The sequence below is a fragment of the Anoplopoma fimbria genome, chromosome 8 (assembly GCF_027596085.1).
Source record: "Anoplopoma fimbria isolate UVic2021 breed Golden Eagle Sablefish chromosome 8, Afim_UVic_2022, whole genome shotgun sequence".
Classification (NCBI taxonomy): Eukaryota; Metazoa; Chordata; class Actinopteri; order Perciformes; family Anoplopomatidae; genus Anoplopoma; species Anoplopoma fimbria.
Genome location: NC_072456.1, coordinates 21289602 through 21309116, shown reverse-complemented (window position 1 = coordinate 21309116; position 19515 = coordinate 21289602). Strand labels below are relative to the sequence as shown.

At 38.2% G+C, this 19515-nt stretch overlaps 2 protein-coding genes across 2 annotated transcripts in view; one reads left to right on the top strand and one right to left on the bottom strand.

Moving 5' to 3' along the window:
- Positions 1–7270: 7270 nt before the first annotated feature.
- LOC129094925 (LIM/homeobox protein Lhx8) lies at positions 7271–14049 on the top strand. The gene is made up of 8 exons (XM_054603231.1): positions 7271–7351; positions 8650–8775; positions 8922–9043; positions 9842–10062; positions 10583–10686; positions 11355–11450; positions 12467–12656; positions 13973–14049. The coding sequence occupies exons 1-8, from the start codon at positions 7271–7273 to the stop codon at positions 14047–14049; spliced, it is 1017 nt and encodes a 338-aa protein (XP_054459206.1).
- A 648-nt stretch (positions 14050–14697) lies between these two features.
- slc44a5b (solute carrier family 44 member 5b) overlaps positions 14698–19515 on the bottom strand; it is a 34358-nt gene continuing 29540 nt past the window's right edge. The window contains exons 21-22 of the mRNA XM_054602278.1: positions 19208–19292; positions 14698–17546 (exon numbers count right to left, since the gene is read on the bottom strand). Of these exons, the coding sequence (XP_054458253.1) occupies positions 17434–17546; positions 19208–19292 (198 nt within the window). The 3' untranslated portion in view covers positions 14698–17433. The remainder of the gene's footprint in view (positions 17547–19207; positions 19293–19515) is intronic.

Sequence of the window (19515 nt, the reverse complement as noted above, 5' to 3'; positions counted from 1 at the left end):
AGACAGATTTATTACCAAGTTTACTTAAATGTATTTATGATCATCTGATAAGTAGCCTAGCTGGTCCACTTCTTCAATATTCCCCTGTGTAGTAAAATGCTATAAAGCTGTAATCAGTGGCTTTTGTCATTAAAGGGTAAAAATACTTAAAAGTAAAAGTCCTGCATTCAAAAAAGCAAAGTACATAAATATTGTCAGCTTAATGTACACAGAGTATCAAAGTAAAGTACTTGACCTGTCAGTGATATATTATTATATGGAATTATTGTAAATACTGATGCAGCATCTTACTTTTATAGTTGAGGTGCAGCTAGATACTGTAGATTAAGTTAAGTAACATGCTGTGGGACTATTTAAGGATTATCTTATTTTATCGTATGTTTTTATAGTGTAACATCTTAATCTGTAAAGTAACCAGTTACTGCAGCTGTTAGATTGATTTAGTGGCATAAAGAATAACAAAAGTTCCCTATGATGTAGTGGAGTAGAAGTGTAAAGTATTGCAGATAATGAAATAAGTACAATAACCTCAAAAAAATTGTACTTAGGTATTTTCCACCGTTTGATTCAATTAAAAAATTAAAGCAGGCAGAAAACTGACTACTATTAAATACCTAGGGATCTGTATTCCAGTGGAAAAAGTGTGTGTGTGCGTGTGTGTGTGTGTGTGTGTGTGTGTGTGTGTGTGTGTGTGTGTGTGTGTGTGTGTGTGTGTGTGTGTGTGTGAGTAATCTTAGAGATGTGTGTGTGTGTGTGTGTGTGTGTGTGTGTGTGTGTGTGTGTGTGTGTGTGTGTGTGGGAGTAATCTTAGAGATGTGTGTGTGTGTGTGTGTGTGTGTGTGTGTGTGTGTGTGTGTGTGTGTGTGTGTGTGTGTGTGTGTGTGGGAGTAATCTTAGAGATGTGTGTGTGTGTGTGTGTGTGTGTGTGTGTGTGTGTGTGTGTGTGTATGTATATATTTTTTTGCTTTGACTGCAGGTCCTCTGTGGCCCTCTTGTGGAGATGTTGAGAACTTGTTTTTAACAGGTCGCACCACCGTTTTCACATTTTCTATTAGTGTATGGACAATACACAAGCCACGTCTATCTTTAACTCATTAGAACTACATTAACTCTATGCAATAGATCATCATCGGTGTTTTAAATGATCACATGTTCTGTTTTTATATATATATGAAACATAAGTGTGATGGCTTTGCTATCTTCGGTCCATCTTCCATTGTCTCACTGCCCTGATATTATGTTGGAAGTATCTCACAATATGCCGAACATAGTCTTTGAATTTTATGGCATAAACTGCTCGTTTTCATAATTAATTGAAGTGTTATGTTCTAGAGTCTCAGCATGCGTCAAAGTTTGGAGGTCTTATCACTTGATGATCACTGATGAGCACATTGGGAAAGAAGAGAAGAGGATTGTTCTGTGCTTTGTCTTCTGGTGGACATCCTGTTCTGAATATGCAACAGCATATATTATGTGTTATGTGTTTTATATATATATATATATATATATATATATATATATATATTGTTTGACCCCACATGTTCAGGGTCTTTCTATATATATGCTGGAGGTTGAACTATATGTATATGTCCTGGTTCAAAAGTGTCAGTATGCAAACATTTAATATTTTGACATTTTGGGCAGATTCAAAATGTAACCCTAAATCATGCACAAGTTGGATCACAATAACACAAATAATATAACCAGCACTTAGCTTTTTTTTCTGATCAAATCCATAGTGCTAAAAGCAAATGTGCCAAAAGCAGATTCATTCCAGGATAAGAGGCTGTCTGCTACATGTTGTTTGATCATTTATGCATTTACTTATGCAAAGTATTTATTTGGTGCTAAATGGCTGTGTGTACCACACAATAATGCTTTGAATTACTTATTTTTATTGCATGTGCATTAATGTACAGGTTAAATATAAGTTCTGAAATCCAGAGGTGTTACAGCCGTTATTAAGTCATGGCCATGACCACATTGACCCATATGTGTCAACGTGAGGAGACACACAGAGCACATAGATGGTTGATATGTTTATTTGGTAGTTCCTTAAAGATAAAAGCCTTGTGATTTAGTTAAACTTTACCCGTAACTTTTGGGAACTTTTATTAATTCTGATTGGGATACATCAAGCAATACGGTGTGGAAACTGAAGATCGGAGTACAGCATGTAAACAGAAATACGGGTCACTGTTGTGCTAATAATCATCATCAATCATCATAATAAAGAACATTTATTAATGTTACCCTCCTTCAAGGTTACAACCATCTTCTATAATTTTATTTTTTCAGCATATTTTGAAAATACTAACACATAAAAGCAAGAGGAACAGATACAGTAAAGTAAGAGCTAATTTAATACAATTAGTTGCTGCTCATTTCCACTCACCACAATCGCTTTATCGCTCTTTAACGCCGACACACACCTGTGGATGTCTGAGACGACCAGGCTGCACAACCAAAAAGAAAAAAGAAGCAGAGAGTCAGATGAGAGGGCAGAGGAGGGATGTTTACATGAAAATAAATGTTCATTTACTGTTAAATTAGTGATAAAATGAGCATCTGTTTACATAGAGGAGGGTGAATCAATGTGCATGTTGTTTGTGTAGCCACAAAGGTTTTAGTAATAAGACATTTCACAGCATTTGTGTGGAGAAAAGCACAGTTTGAATCTTTATTTATAAAAAATCTTACGGCTTGAGCTAAAGAACTATGAGAGAAAGTGTTAATATTCAAATAAGATACGAAATACACACAATTATAATCATTTATTGCAATGTCCTTATATATATCCATCTGACTACTACTACAACTACTGCTGTTGTCAGTGGTATAAAAAAAGAGTAGATGACAGCAGGTTGATGTAACAGTGTGTACTGCCAAATCAAGATACACATGAGGTACTGTGTGAATGATAAATGTGTGTGTTGTGAAATGTAATAAGACCCTATAAAATGTGTTTTTAGACCAAAGTGATATAAGACCTTATCAAAGTCGAGCTAAAATATCTGTTGCATGTCAGAGTATTTCATCAATCATCAGAGCAGCGTAGAACATGCTCTTCAGAGATGAATCACTACTACAGCAGGTCTCCCTCACACTACGCAGTGGACACGAACGAGGAAGAACAGCCAGGTAGATCAACATTCACTACCTGTATAGCAGGTGGAACTGAGATGGATACGCCGCAATAAACACAGTAATCAAGGCAGACATTTTTCCCCCCCGGCATTAAATTGCCTAATACTAATACTAAGTCTTAAAATAACAATTAGCGTAGAAATGGAAGAGGGGTGATTATAAATTCCATTCAGGAAAGGGGTCTCGGCTGTAAGCTGGGAGGTGACAGGGAGATGTTGGGGAGTCATGCGGCTCTGAGTTGGGGGGGGGGGGGGGGCTGCAGTTTTTGCAATCAGCGTTAAATAGAGCAGTTTTGTGCCTGTGTGATTGTCAAGTGGGCCATTACTCGTTGATAAGAGCACTTTTTCCTTGTCGCCCTGATTGGGCTGAGCATGCTGCTCCCTCTCGCACGCTGTCCCAACGCAATCAGGCCCCTCTTTCACTGCACTGCCATTTTCTACTGCTGTGATTTCCACCCAATCCCCCATCGGCCCCCAGCCAACGCATGCTCAACCCACCCCCCCCCCCCCCATCCCTCCTCCAGCACCCCCACCCACCCCCCTTCAGATTCGATGAGTACCCATTTACAGCAAGGAGAAAAGGTCATGCCAAACTCGTTGTGTCAATTGTAAACCACCCCAATTCGGACTGATTTCAATGAAATAAATGAGTAGGTGCAGCCACCGGAGAAAGCAAAGGTCCATGTGGAAGTAGCGAATTAGGAGATTTTGTCAGAGGCTCACCGAGGCCAAACGCTCAACGCTTCTCTGTCACATTCCTTGTTCTTTATGTATTTGAGCGAGCGGTGCATCTTTTTAAATGTAACTTTTACAAACAATTTCTCACTTGAGATATAGAAACATGCACAACAGTGACAATTTTGCATCCAGTTAGATTGACAATAAAACCTTAAAAGTTATCCCTTGTTTGGTGAAAAAGATGGATTTCACCATTAGATATTTGTGAGAGCGTACTGTACTTTGCTCTACTTCTTAATTTGATAATTGCCGTTATCATCTTCTTTGTTTAAGCATTTATGGTACTTTGTTGACCCTTGTGTTTTGTTGATACTGGCTTTACTTCCTCTTTGTTTGGGGTCTCAGAGGCTCTACTGCTCACAAGAACAATCATTTTTATTTTAAATATGTAGTTTATTTTTTTGACCTTTTTAAAACCCTTGATTAAGAAAAATATCTTCTTGATTTCTCTTCCTTTTGCCACAAACAGGACTGATGAAGAGGACAAAATACAGAAATTTCCATATTACACCAAATAAGGAACTATTACATGTTTTATATTATATACGGGTTTGCAAAAGAAACCTTCAGAGACAAATAAAAGTTTGGGGTCAATTAGACCCGAGAGAGGTCTGACCTGTCTTTTTCTGTAAAGGAGGTATCTGATTTCAAATAAAAATGTTGTTTATTTGAAATTCTCATGAAATAAGGGAGAGCCATGTAAGTAAGTAATATTAAGTATGTTTTGGATGTGTTAAGTGATTTCCAGGACTCAAAAAATAACATCAGGGCAAAGAAAAGTGCTTCAAAATGTTGTTTTTAAAAACATAGCAATTTTAAATTCTCTATCTTTCTAGGGAGATTTCTAATAATGGAAATATTAGAAAAATAAATAAAATCATAATTCTCCAAAGCTGTGTCTGCATATTCCTAAAGCCCATTTTACCATCGTCTTGCATGCCATCGCAATCACTGACCTACTTTCTACGTCTCATACTTATTGATGGAGTACTTGTAGATCTTACTGTATATATATCGCAGCAGAACAAGGTTGTAAGAATTGTTGATAGATGAGACATTGTTTTTGTCCGGTCCATATCGCGGAAAAACATTTAGGTATTGAGCCATGCAACCGTTACATACTCAGATGTTCATCTTCCACAACATATGTGGTCATATCAGACATTCTACAGATGGAGCATTGGAGCGGTAAAGACTTTAATGTCTGAGAGAGGATTAGTCTTCTCATGATGAGGTAGGTATTATTTGTTTTGATATCGTTATACTTCTCAGGAGGTCTAGCTGGCATTACGCCTCTCCTCTCACCTTTGACCTCTCCAATAAAGAAAGGACTTTTTTATATCTTAAAGTGTTCAAGGAGCTCTGCTGTTATAAGGATAGAGGGAGGAGTGGATGTCTCACAGGAGGCTTTTGGTGAAATGTCTGCTCTGCAATGTTTGAGATATGTTGTCTGATAAAGAGCATTCATCTCCACCAGGTGGAACAGGACACATCTCGATGGAGGCACGCTAACTTCTTTATCCCTCTGAGATGGAGCGATAACGGCCGCAGACTCATGCCGGTGCAGGTCGGACTGTTATCCCGTCAGAGGATAGAAAATAGCCTTTTTACTGTTTGTGTGTGTGTGTGTGTGTGTGTGTGTGTGTGGCGGTTGGGATGGTAGGGTGTGTGTGTGTGTGTGTGTGTGTGTGTGTGGGTGTGTGTTTGGTGATGATGGGTGGGATTGCGTGAGCGCCTGGGTTGAATGAGTTTGTGAAAAAGATAACAAAGAGTAAGCAACTGTGTGTTTTCTTTCAAGTAACCCAAAGGGTTTTATATTTACAAGACTCCTGTACTCCTAATCCCTCTAAAGTATCTGCTTGACCCCCCCCTTTAAAGAGAACGTAGACCTAAAACGTTCCCCTGTCACCGCTTGGATGCAGATTACCAGTTAACAAGATTTGCATACAGATTTAAAGCAGGTGGGCGGCCTGATTTTCTGTTTCGGGATGATGCAAAATCACTTTGAGGGCTAAACAGCAGCGATGGAAAGTACTTGAGTACATTTACTGAAGTACACTTAAACCTTGTATTTAGCTGACATTGACTTTACTTCCTCGTTGTTTGGGTTCTTGCAGACCACCGCTGTATTAGTGGACTTATAATAACTGTAAAATCAAAGTTTCCCTGATTTTTTTCTTTTCGGCAGACTTTGATCCATTATGTTGAATATATTATTAAACTGGGCTTGGGCATTTGAAAAACAAAGCTGAAATAAAACATAATTTTGCAACATAAATCATGCAGATTTATTTTCAGATTTTATTATAATGTTTGATTTTTCTTCTTGTGAATAATGGAATATTTTTTTCTCTTCAGGCATCCTTAAGTTACTCATATAGAAGTTTGCAAATACACATTTCTTCGCTCTTATAGGTCTAAGAGCGCTTAGATTGGAACTATACTGCCATAACAGGTTGATCTGGCCATGCATGGTCTGAAACTGTAAATGAAAAACATACATTTTTAGTAGCCTAGAGGTACTTTAAGTTCTGCTGAGAACTGGCAGATTTACAGTGAGTGCTGTAAGCCTTCAATAAACAGATCACATGTTGCTCAAAGAAACAGTGTAATGTTCATGTGCTTATTATATACAGTCTTTGCTAATTACAAGTAGTAGAAGAAGAATTCCCATAATAGGCCTATTTCCTTACGTAAAGTAAAAGTCCTGCAGTACATTTTTTACTTAAGTAAAAGCACAGAAGTATTATCAGCCAAATCCATTAAAAAATAAAAGTATTATCCTGGATGATTATGGTTAGTGTAGTGAGCATGGTGTAACTTGTAGTGGTGGAGCTCATTTTGAGTATTTTACATCATATTGTGTAGTTAAATGCATAAGAATGCACCATATTCTATTAGATAATCATGTTTTGAAAGTAAAAAATAGAAAAACATAAGCTAAGTGATTAAAGCTGTCAGATGAATAAATAGTTAAAATGACAACTTTGCCCTAAGAAATGTATAGAGTAGTACATGTATACTTAAAGCCAATAAAATACTCAAGTACAGTAGGCGACAATACTATACAATTACAATTATGTACAGGGCTTTGGTAAATACTTTCACCACTTGTTGTTATTATTAAATTATTTATGCTGCCTCTGTGTCATTTCAGGAATTTAACCTAAAGGCAAAAAAAATGGATCCATACAGATCCATAAGAATAAAACACACAATAAGTTTATTTCCCAAAGGGGGAGGCGCGGCCACAAAGGGCAGGAAAATAGGGAATTATGATCCGCCCTCTGAGAAACAGCTCACAGAGGAATCCTGGAGGAGAAAGAAAGAATAACAGCACTTTATACTTTGGAACTGGGGGAAGCCTGACAGTCCTGGACAAAGACATGCGCTGGAAAAGTGAAGTCAAAGTCGAGTGCTGCGTCGTTAACGAGTCTGCAAACGGATCTCTGCTGTCCAGCCATGAGGTGAGTAATGCAAAGGAGAGGCCGGCCGGTTGATCCTCATCAGCAGGCCGGTCGGTAGGTGTGAGTCGGGTCGAGTCGGAGATTAAATACATTCTAATCGAAATTGCTTTGCCAATTAAATCAAAGTGGGCTTCTGCCTGTCGTTACAGCCGGGCCCTCCTGCAGGCTGACAGCTCTCACTAGTTCCACAATTTTGAAGAAAATGTCAAAGAAAATTACCCCTCCCTGAATTCTGCAATTAAACAACTCAAGTAGTTAATGAGACCTCTTCACCTTTCGGTGGCCCCGGGTAGACGTGTGTGGCGAACTTAGCCCCCTTTTTTTAATTGCTGTTATTAAAAAAATCAATCCCACCCCCCACACACACACACACACACACACACACACACACACACACACACACACACACACACACACACACTCCGAGAGACCTCGAGCTGTTTTTGTTTCTGATTGACACGTGAAATTGGTGTGTCTGGTGTGTTTAAACACAGTCAGTTTTTTCTGGCTCACAAATGCAGATCTGGAGAACATAATGCACAGAGGATGCGCATTAGCTCCAGTGTTTGTCTGTTTGTGTGCGTAATGGCTATCCTTCACTTTTTTTTTTTTTTTTTTTTAAATGTCATTTGTGGGTAATCATCGTTGTCATGGTGAAAAGTGAAAGGCATGATATTTATGGGAAGGTGCGGGGGGGCATTTAAGGCAGCTGCGAGCGGCCGACGGACCTGCTGCATCCTCTCCCCGTCATGAGAGACGAAGAGCTGCTCGGACAATGCACTGAGGACAGGAGGGACATCATGGTAGGGAGGACCTGTGAGGGATGAGAACACCTCATGGAAAACAGATCCAGAGTGAACTTATTTGGACGGATAAAAGTTTTTAATATTCTTGATTGTGGACAACAAATATGGGCAAATATGAGGAATATTTCTGCTCCATTTAAACCAACTACAAATCTGCACTTTAGATCAGCTAACTTTATTTTTGTTTGTTAGGCAATGAGTGAGAAAAAAAAAAAAAAATTAGATTTTTGTTTTTAGAATTGTCATTGTGTTATGGTGATAATTGCTGCTGATATTTTCTTTATTTTGTCACATTTTAAGATAAGATAAAAGCAAATTTAGTTGATCCAAAAAAACTAGAATATTTTTTTTTTTTTTACAGTTTGTGATGAAGTTGGCGGGCAGAGTTTAAACACGTTATGCTGGCTGTAGGTTACCGTACATGTACCGTAAATGCGGGTAAAAGGCGCTCCTGTGAGGCGGCTCCTGTAACCGCAGGTCTGATCCCCGCAGGGCGCTCCGGTGGAGGTTCTGGATGAGGACGCGTCGTCGCTGCAGCCGATGGCATCTGCGCCTCTGTTAGGCAGGACGGTGTGTGCGAGCTGCGACGAGGAAATTGTGGATAAATATTTATTAAAGGTAAACACTTTTTCAAACATTTTTTTTTTTTTTTTTTTGGATTATGATTTTTTTTTTTTTTTTTTTTTATTTTTGTGTTGCGTTTGTATCTCTGTGTGTAACTAGTATTCATGCTTTGTCTTGATTGACTCCTCTCTCTGCTGTAGGTTAACGACCTGTGCTGGCATGTGCGCTGCCTCTCGTGCAGCGTGTGCCAAACCTCACTTGGCAGCCACACGAGCTGCTACATCAAAGAGAAGGAGGTTTTCTGTAAACTGGATTACTTTAGGTATGTGCACCGATTGTTATCAGAGCCGAGGCTACCTGAACCAAATGATTAAAACCAAATAAACTATGTATTCTGATGCGTGTTGAGGAATATTAATTATTATAATAATAATAATAATAAAAAGACACAGGGCCATGACCTTTTCATTTGAATTCCAGACTAAAAACTTGCTGAGCCAGGTTAAAAACTCTTTGACTCATTTAATTTAACATTACATTACAGTCATTTAGCAGACGCTTTTATCCAAAGCGACTTACAGGAAGTGTATTCAACATAGGTATTCAAGAGAACTACTAGTCACCAGAAGTCATAAGTGCATCTCCTTTCTTAAACAAGCATCTTAAAGCATAAACCAGAGCAAAAGTATAGTGCAGAGGCAAATTACTACGCAAACAATAATTGCAACAGACTAATACGAATACAATAAGTGCTACAAACTACTACGAATAGGATAAGTGCAGTAAACGAATACGAATTCAATAAGTGCAGCGGACTGATACGAATACAGTAAGTGCAACAACTAATAGGAATGCAATAAGTGCTACGAGGAAGGCTCAGGGTAGTGCTTCTTGAAACTAACAGGGACTACTTTATCTCAAAATGTAACAGGGGCAGCTGTGTGTCGGAGTGTTACATCAGTGGTCCATGCAGGTTACATTCTAGTTCATTCTGCTGGATACAAAAAAAAATAATAATTAAAGATGCCAAAAAAAGAGCCAACTCTTCATCATTAGACTGTGAACGCCGTCGGGCAGCTCCTACACGCGGGTGTCTAATCTGCATCCCCTTCACCTGCAGAAGATACGGCACCTGGTGCGCTTGCTGCGGTCGGAACATCCACTCCACCGACTGGGTCCGCCGGGCGAAGGGCAACGTGTACCACCTGGCCTGCTTCGCCTGCTTCTCCTGCAAGAGGCAGCTGTCCACCGGGGAGGAGTTCGCTCTGGTGGAGGAGAAGGTGCTCTGCAGGGTCCACTACGACTGCATGCTGGACAACCTCAAGCGGGCCGTGGAGAAAGGTGAGCCGGCTCGGACAGAGGTGTCTGCTGGAGCACTCGGTCCTTGCTGTGGATTTTTTTTTTAATTTTTTTTTATTTTATTTTTTTACTTTAAGCCGTTTAGCACTGGAGGCCGGAGGAGTAACTTAAGTGACCTACAGGGCTTTTCAGCAGATCTGTTACATTTTGACATAAAAAAAAAAAAAAAAAAAAAGACACAATATTTCTCTAAAAAATGTGATAATAATATGTTTATCACAAAATTCGGATTTGTAAAAATCCCTCAGGTCAAAATTACATTTATTTAAAGGCCTAATCTGAACATACAGCAGTTTTATCAACATGTAGGCCCTTTATCATGTCCTGAGAATTGTTTGAAATTAAATTGAATTTGTCCCCAGCCATTTTTAATGGCTTGGTTTATTTTTATTTAACAGGTTTAAAATACTGTATTTCAACAATAATACAAATGTCTTAATGATCTGCTGAATATTTCAAGATGTTTTAATCTAAATATGAATATCTGCTTTTTTTTTTGCAGGAAACAATGTAAACATGGAGGGGGCTGTACCCACTGAACAGGAGATTAACCAGCCTAAACCCTCCAAGAGAGCACGGACCAGCTTCACTGCTGACCAGCTGCAGGTGAACCTCCATCCTCACATTAAACTGACAGATAAATTATACATAATATAATTATTCTTTCATTTATGGCCTAAAGAACTGAGCCTAAAAACATTACCCCCATCCTGTTCTTTTATTTTTATCATAATTACAAATGTGTGTAGTTAAGATTTAACATACAGAGTAAAAACTAAAATAAGGTGTACATTTTAATAAACATGATAAATGTTGTACGGCATTTATTTTAATTAAACAGATGTGGTGCAGGTAGAATGGTACAATCAAGGATGCTGATTTTTAAATCATAGCACTTTTTTTTCACAGTTGTTCCCCACTCAATAATTATAATTATGTTTCATTGTTAAATAATATATATAATAATCATATAATTCCATTGTTCAGGGAATTATAGTTCCCTGAACTATAATAATAATAATATAATTCCCTGAATTATATTATTTACCTATAATTATATAATTTAGTGTGAAAATATTTTTTGTTTTTATTCACATTTGCCTTTTTAAATATATATTTCAAAAACATGATTTGTTAACAGCAGTGCTTCTGATACAGATAAACAAAATGCTGGTCCGATCTCCACACAGCAGTTGAACATGCATTTCCTCACATGACAACAAAGTAAACCTGTGTGATATTTAAACACATTTCTTTTACCTCTGCACATGCAGGTGATGCAGGGCCAGTTTGCTCAGGACAACAATCCAGACGCCCAAACACTGCAGAAGCTGGCGGAGCAGACGGGCCTCAGCAGAAGAGTCATACAGGTCAGTGAAGGGAATGGATGGAGGAATACAGTATGATGCTTCTACTTAGAGAGAAGCAACACTTAACATGTAACCACTAACTGCTGGGTGAACATGCACAAAACCAAAAGAAAAACATAAATTATAGCATTAAATATACCTTTTTTATGCTTTCAAATAATACCGGTTTGTGTAAAATGATACTGAATAGAAGAATAAAGAAAAAAGCGCTACACGGCTTCAGTTTATCCTAAAGTCTTTTTCCCTCATCGCCTATGCTTTCTTCAACTTATTTAAATATTTTGCATATGAATAGTCAGCTTTGCAAATCATCCATTATATGTTGTATTATTGGTTTATGATTATTGATGCATTATTGTGCATTTTACTAGCTGCTTGAGGTGAAGCTAGTTTTACATATTTTAAATTATGTTTGACAGTTTGATTCACAACAGTGCATTGTATTCAATAATATGATCATGTTTTTAAAATATAAAATATAATTTGACAAAGTATAGTGACACAAGTAGTACAGTACAAAGTACTGAATTATCCTCTGAAATGTAGTGGGGTAGTAGTACAAAGCAGCATTTAATTGCAATACTCAAATGCAGTAATACCTGGAAATCAAGTACAGTAGTTCAGCGTATGTATAATCATGTATATGAGAACCAGAACATATTTTATTATAGAAAAACTTTTTTGAAAAAAAGATGTGTTCAATGAGTAGGTCATAACTAAACCACTAAATGGGAGTGTTTCATTGTAACTAATTGCAAACTATTTGCAAAGTAATTTTTGGGGTTTACAGAACTGTGGTTTCCAACGCTAACAATGTTTTGATAGTGACGATGGTTTAACTCACCCGGCGCAGGAGTGACTCCTCGACTGTCACGGCATGAGATTTCTTGGCAGAGAGATAAAAGTTATACCGGCGACCATAATTACCCACAATAATCATCTTTGGGTTTTGTGACAATGGATGCTTCTTTCATGGCTTGTTATTTTATAAATTCATCCCTCATCGTCCCGTTCAGGTCTGGTTCCAAAACTGCAGAGCACGCCACAAGAAGCACGTGAGCCCCAACCACACCTCCACCACCCCCATGAGCTCACTGCAGTCCAGCCGGCTCTCCCAGCCCACCCTGACCCCCGAAGAGCTGCAGTACACGGCGTACGGAGGCTCGGAGGGATCAATGCTCTCTGCACTACACTCCTTCATAGACAGTGAGCACCACCAGCCTTTTGATGATCTAAAGACTGTTTACTGCGCCTACTATAAGAACTATATGTCCAATTCCTATTTTAACATTTGAAATTATTATATTGTTATGGCTTATTTAAATGAAAGTATTTCCCATTATCTCCTTGTTTATGTGAGTTAGTGATTGAACCTTTGGCTCTGAAGTGAGTGGCATATAGTCAAAGAAACCAATAAGCGTAGTTCATTTGCTGATGATTTGAGGTTATTTAAGTAACATTTAAAAAGTTGATTCAAAAGTTTGAGAGCGTGAAATATATTTCGAAAATATCATGTTATAACAGGGGTCAGCAACCTTTTTGATATGAGTGAGCCATATCAACAGTAGGGTTAACATTAAGTCTAATTATGACAAAGCATCAAAATTTAAATCCTTAATTGATCTGTAATTTCATTCCATCCATATAGGCAACGTGCATAATCAGGTCATTGTAATTATATGTGAGAGAACTTTACATTCATAGGGTTGAACTCATCATCCCTATGAACCTTCCACCAATCTTGTTCATCAGGAAAAAACTTGAGAAATTTTAGGCGACAGGTAGTTGCCAACAAGAGAGCATAGGGCGGGTCCTGGTGGAATGAAGGTGGTGGAAAAAAAACAAAGAAATTACTGAAACATAACAGGCCGTGCAACTGCCAGTGGCTGGTAAAGAAGTAACTTGGCATGCAGATGAATGCAATTTAACATTTCCCAAAAACTCATATGCACAATTATTGCTAGTGTGCAGCTAAGCTACTGCGTGCCAGCGGTGGCAGGCGTGCATGTAAGGTTGCCGACCCCTGGGTTAAAGGATGAACATAGGAAAATATGTCCATCCGTAAGGTCACAGTGCGCATCACTGCTCATCAAATGTACCCGGCTCTTGTTGTATTTTTTTCCCCAGCAAATCAGTTTTGCTGCTAATATAATAATAATGATAATTATAATTTGGCACTTTCTGTATTTTTAAGGAAAATCCTTTAACAAGTAACCAGGGGTTTTAAGAGGAAAAATAGAAGCTTTAACAAAGTGGTCATTACAACTATTTATTTTTGGTGAAAATATAGATGCTTTTAAATAACATTACTTTCAAATAATCAGGATTTTTATATTGCTGTGATTAATCTATAATAACCTCTATCAAATAATATATTTGATAAGACAAAAGTAGCTTCAAGACAATACTAAAGCTTTTACTAATGTCCAAATAAAAAATAAAAAATATATATATATATATATATATATATATATATTTATGGAAAGTGTAATGACTCCAGCTCTCTCTGTGCTTGCCCGCAGTACACTCCCCTCCATCCATGTTTCAACCGCTGCTGCCGGCCCACGCCATGACCTCCCTGCCTGTGTCTCACGCCTGAGCTGCTCTCACACACACACACACACACACACACACACACACACACACACACACACACACACACGCACGCAGCAGCCTCAGTCATCCACCAGCCGTCGCCGTCATTAGCTGCCGCTGTATTCAGGTCTTCATGGTAAATATAAATTAATTTTAAGTGAACCATAAAACGTTTCCTTTTGTTGAACTGCCAGTAATTCATTACATGTTGACATTCTTTAAAAAACCACTGTTGAGCATATTATGGATGACTAAAACTTGTACTGTATAATGTGAAAAAGGAAAAGGTTTCAGTGTACATCATTGGATTGTGACATATGACATCATAGGTTTATATTTGTTTGTGTAGTTGGTGACTCAGTTTGACCGTGCTACTCTCAGTGAAAGACACCAAAATGAAACAAAATGTCATATCATTATGAAGGTGAACTTGAAATTGTTTATATAGCAGTGTTTGGATATTGCAATTTAATTTATTTATTGTATGTGAAGTCTGTTTTGAAAATAAATGTCTAATTTCACAAATCCATGCTGAATGAATGAAAACTCATATTCTACTGGTCACATTCGGTGACAGATGACATGCTGCAGCGTTTAGAGCTGATTGTGCATATTCAAAATTTGGGAACAAAGAAAATGCATTGTAAAAAAAATATTTATTGATAAAAAACAGAAGTAACAAAACATTTACTATTTAAAGGCAATAGATTCTGTTAAAAACACATTCAAACTCTAATATATAAATAAAGATATAACAGAGGCCTTTATACTGCCAGCTTTCTGCACAAATAAACCTCAATAAATAAAACGGATTGGGGCATCGACAGGTTTGAGCACTGCATCTTTAGAACTTAACTTTTAAGAGTTTGCGGTGAGAAAACTGACGCACATTCTAACGAGGAGAGCAGATTTACTTGTGTCTACTTGTTGACTGTGGTTGACCAAAAGAATCTAATTTCCAGACATGCGAGAGAGGAGGGGGGGGAGGCAATATGAAAACTGTTTTTACTTCACTTATCAGATCTCAGGTATCCACCCTCATTGGAATGAAACTAAAACCTGAGCAGCGTGAACATAAAGATACACAATTTAACTGGCGTAGCTATTCAGTATAAAAAAAAGATGTAAATAAGATGTGAAACCCACTCGTAATATGCCACAGCGAGAGCTACATGCATCATTTCTCTCCTTTCAGATACATAACCAGAGTTGTTTTGGTTTTTGCTGAATGGTTACGTTGTACGTGTCCCGGCGTGTTCAGCTCAAACGGCGGCAGAAGGTGTGTTCGCCTGGCAGTGCTGTCACTCTGAGGCACCATGAGGGCTCGTTCTCAGGTTGGACAAACACGACACAAAGACTCACAAGCATGAGTCACATCTCGCAGATCTAAAAAGCGAACATCATTTCAAGTGATGCATGGATCCATTTAGGTAAAAGGAAGACATCACCAGAAGTTTAATGTCTGTGAAGCACAAGGACACCGTTTGTGAAACTGCCAGCAGCTGTGTCACTCAATTATTTCATCAGTTTCCTAGATTTTGAATGAAGGACAAAAGATAACCCACAGGATTGCATCAATAAATCAAAAGATGCCGCATCTTCCACACTACTGGCTCACCAGTAATACAAACATTCACACTGACGTCAGTTGTTTGCATGTATGCTCTGTCTGAAGCCAGAAATGTGCTTTAACGTTAGAAAGCAACAATGTTAAATGGTTAATGAAAACATTTTTTTTTATCTAAGGAACAGAAAAGGTTCTGGACGACTAATACTTTAGTAACTCAACAATACCTTCCAGGACCAGCCCCACTTTGGATCAACACGATGAGCCATAGCGATGAAACAATTTAACACTGTTTAAAATGAAGTTTATGAATTCAACGAGAAAATGTTGGTGTTATTTGTTCAATAATCTTCAGAATTAAGGTTATACTCTTCAAAGATTTATCTTGGCAGAAGCAAAGACTGAAGCTTCTTCCTTCAAAGGGAGCACAGAGGTTGTTTATGCTGGGTAATAAATATGAAAATGATCATAGAAACATCTCAAACTCTATTGCAGCTTAGACAAACGTCTCTGCTTTGAAGACCCTTATTTATTTGTTTGAATGGCTAAATGAAATGCTTGTTTTTAGCTCATGCAGTCAGTTGTATATTTTTTGCCAGATGTTGCTTTCCTTCATCACAGCTGACCGAGTAAAGAAGCCTCATATTTAACCGTATTATTGGTACAAACATACAAAGGGACTGCAGAAACGTGGATTATGCTCTAAGCGTAATTTTAGTTCTATCAAAATTCGCCACCTTTAAAAAGGAGGTGACTCTTTGATACTGAAAAGATACATTTTTGGGAGAGTATAACTTTAAGAGCACTCAATGTAATGGTAAGCATGAGTAACACGTCAAGGGTGTTTTCTTTGCTGGTTGGATTCACAAACTGTAGCTGAGAATAAAACTTGTGACTTTATGGTTATGTGACTTGCTTCCAAACCACCAAACACAGAACATTCCTTCTACTTCACCTTCATTCGTAGCCCTAACATCTGGAAAAGCCACCACAGGCTACAGATTATCCTCTTAACAAGTTCTATAAAAATGTCAAAAATTAAAAGCATCTTCAAATGTAAATTATGTAGCTGCAGGATGCAATTAGACACTCAATGAGGAATTTCTAAGAAAAAGGCACTTGAAGAGTGAAGCACTTTGAACTGCTGTACCATTATGTCCTTGGCAGTTAAATATGAACACAGCGGACGCAAATATGTTTCTCAGTGTGAGACAATATGAGGTCACAAAATGTGGTAACACATTACAGAGGTGAGCTGATGTTTGACCATTTCATGGAAAAACTAGTTCAATCAGCAGTTGCATTCACACCTCAACAACAGCACACTTATGACTTCTGGTAATGACTAGCGCCACTAAGTGGTGAAAACCGGCAACTACAAGATATTACATGTAAAAAAAAAAAAAAAAAACAGCTGACATTTACCACAATCTCAATAAAGAAAGAAATCACTCATTCCAATAGGAACGAGTGAACTATGACTGCGGCTGTAAAAAAGTATGCATATAAATATATATATCTGTTATAACTATGACATGAAAAAATATATTAACAAGAACTTGGCGTGACATTTTACACCATCCAATAAAAATACTTTGTATACAAACTGATTTAGCTATGAATACCAACCATATATCAAGTCCATAAATCATTAGTATGTGGGTGAATCTAATTATTAAAGTAAGTTTGTCCATTATAGTGTACATTTGCAACTCGTGTACACTTAAATTACATTTGGCAAAATGCTTACTGCCACATGGGCTTGTACCACGCTTTGGTAAATGACCTTGAGTTGTTCTGCTTCCCCCACCTTTGGTCTTTTCAGTTTTTCTTGCCGGCCGGCTGAAGGTTTCTCTTGTTGAGGATACGCTTCAAGGTTTGGCTCATGTAGAAGGGCCGGTCGGGAGAGCCGTCGTTCGCCTCCAGGTCCCACACTAGGAGGCAGCAGTAGCAACAAGTTTAAATCTGAGATGGAAATCGCACTGGACAATACTTACTTAAACATTTATGTTTATTCAAAAAAATTATTCACATTTTCATTGGATCTCATTGATAAAAAAAATGCTCCTATACAAAAAGAACACTGAATAACCTCCAGATAGATGCGTGTAGTATACTTAGTATTAAAACAGCAATACATCCGAACCATCCAATAAAAAAATTACCAAAAATGGCTTTGACATCCTTATATAAACTGTATCGCAAAAGGTTCCTGGTGTTAGGTCTAAAACCACAGATTAAGAGGAACATTTTTTTTCACAACTAGGCACATAAACTAGTGGCTGCATTCAGAAGTGTCCTGAAAACTGTCAGGTTCTGTTGAAGTTTTAAGCAAAAACCATAAAATGTATCTTGAAGTCTTGACCTCCCACAAAGTCGGTGTCTGGTTTACAGTACGTTTATGAGCATGATGGAAACTTTGAAATGATTGCAACCTTTTTTTCTTAATGATGTAAAATGAGAGAAACCTGTTTTGCTGAGTGCAGAATTACACACTATTTTTGGATCTGTGTGTTTGTGTTAGTATAAATACTGTGGATCAAAGCAACCTATAAAACCAATGGTAAACATCAACAGCCAGCAAAGTAATCATGCTCGACAGAAGAAATAAATCACATGGTTCTTTTCCCCATATGTGAAAGTGCATACAAAACATGATTTTACACTAGAAGACCAAAGTGCGACAAGAGGGTGTTCCATAACTCCTCCTCTTTTTTCATTGTGAAGCCTTATGCCATAGTCCATCAGTGGCATCTGTACATCTTAAGGTCCTTAAGTTTGTTTATGCAAAAAATGCTCTTATCATATTAATCTAAGTCTGTGCGTCCGTCCTGCGAGTTGACATGTACCCTCTCAGTAAGGCAGAGGTCAGCAGAGAAAACAGAGAAGAAAAAAGAAAACAAGCGTGGCAGAAAAAAAGGCAAGTATCTGAGTTGGCTCTAGAGGAAGTAAACTGGTCTTTTCTAGTCCCCAGTGTCTTTACTGGGAGGAACTGAAGTCAGTGCATGTCCTTTCATGTCAAGACCATCCCTGACCAAGCTGGGATGCGTCCAGTTTTGATGTTTAGCCCTACAGTACTCGCTGTCAAACGTCCGGACCCTCACACATACAGCAGATATGGAGAAGTGAGTGAGAGAGTCAACAGTTCAATTCAAAATGGACGCACGTCGCTCAGGATGCGGCGCATAATTTGGCACCCTCTTCTCCTTTGCGCAGGATCTTGTGCAGGCCAGGAGACATGTAGTAAGGCCTGGAGGGAGAACCATCGTTCCTCTCCAGGTCTTCACCTGAGACCGGGTGTCAGCACAGCAGAGGACAGGGGGGCAGCAGGAATAGCAGACAGAGTGATAGTCAGAAAGAGAAAGCAAAGCAAAGACTTAGCAGAGATAAATATTCAAAAAAGGGCCATGCAGGAATTAGAGAGCTGAATGAGAAGGAATCTGCTTCAGTTGTCATTTAGGGTCGGTTTTAAAGAAGGAAGGAGTTAAACTCAGGTGCTGATAGGCTACCTCAACATTGTAGCAGCGCTCATTACAAGAAGTCATATTTTCACATTGTGTCATGTAAATTACAAAAGAAAAAACAGCATACTTACAAAAGCAGAGGAACAACGTGTCCACACACATCGCGTAGACGTTAAAAAAGCCATGTGCAATCATGTAGGATCCAAATATCACCGTCTGAAAGAATCAACAGGTCGAGGTCAGCATGCTACACGGTCAACATTTATTTTGAAAGCCTGTTTCATTTCGGACAACAAAAACATCGAGAGTAATATGAACCACTGAGTCATGAATCCTTCAAAAGAACTTATTACCAAATGTAACAATGCAATCTGATTTGAAATGGTGTTAAATACAGTTTAACTTCTTTCCATAATTAAGAAAAAAATATGTAACCCAG

Excerpts from the sequence above, each read along its gene's own strand:
- LOC129094925 (XM_054603231.1), top strand. The coding sequence starts at position 7,271 with ATGCGCTGGAAAAGTGAAGTCAAAGTCGAGTGCTGCGTCGTTAACGAG. Across the intron at positions 7,352-8,649 it reads CTCTGCTGTCCAGCCATGAG|GGCGCTCCGGTGGAGGTTCT; the intron begins GTGAGTAATGCA and ends TGATCCCCGCAG. Across the intron at positions 10,687-11,354 it reads TCACTGCTGACCAGCTGCAG|GTGATGCAGGGCCAGTTTGC; the intron begins GTGAACCTCCAT and ends CTGCACATGCAG.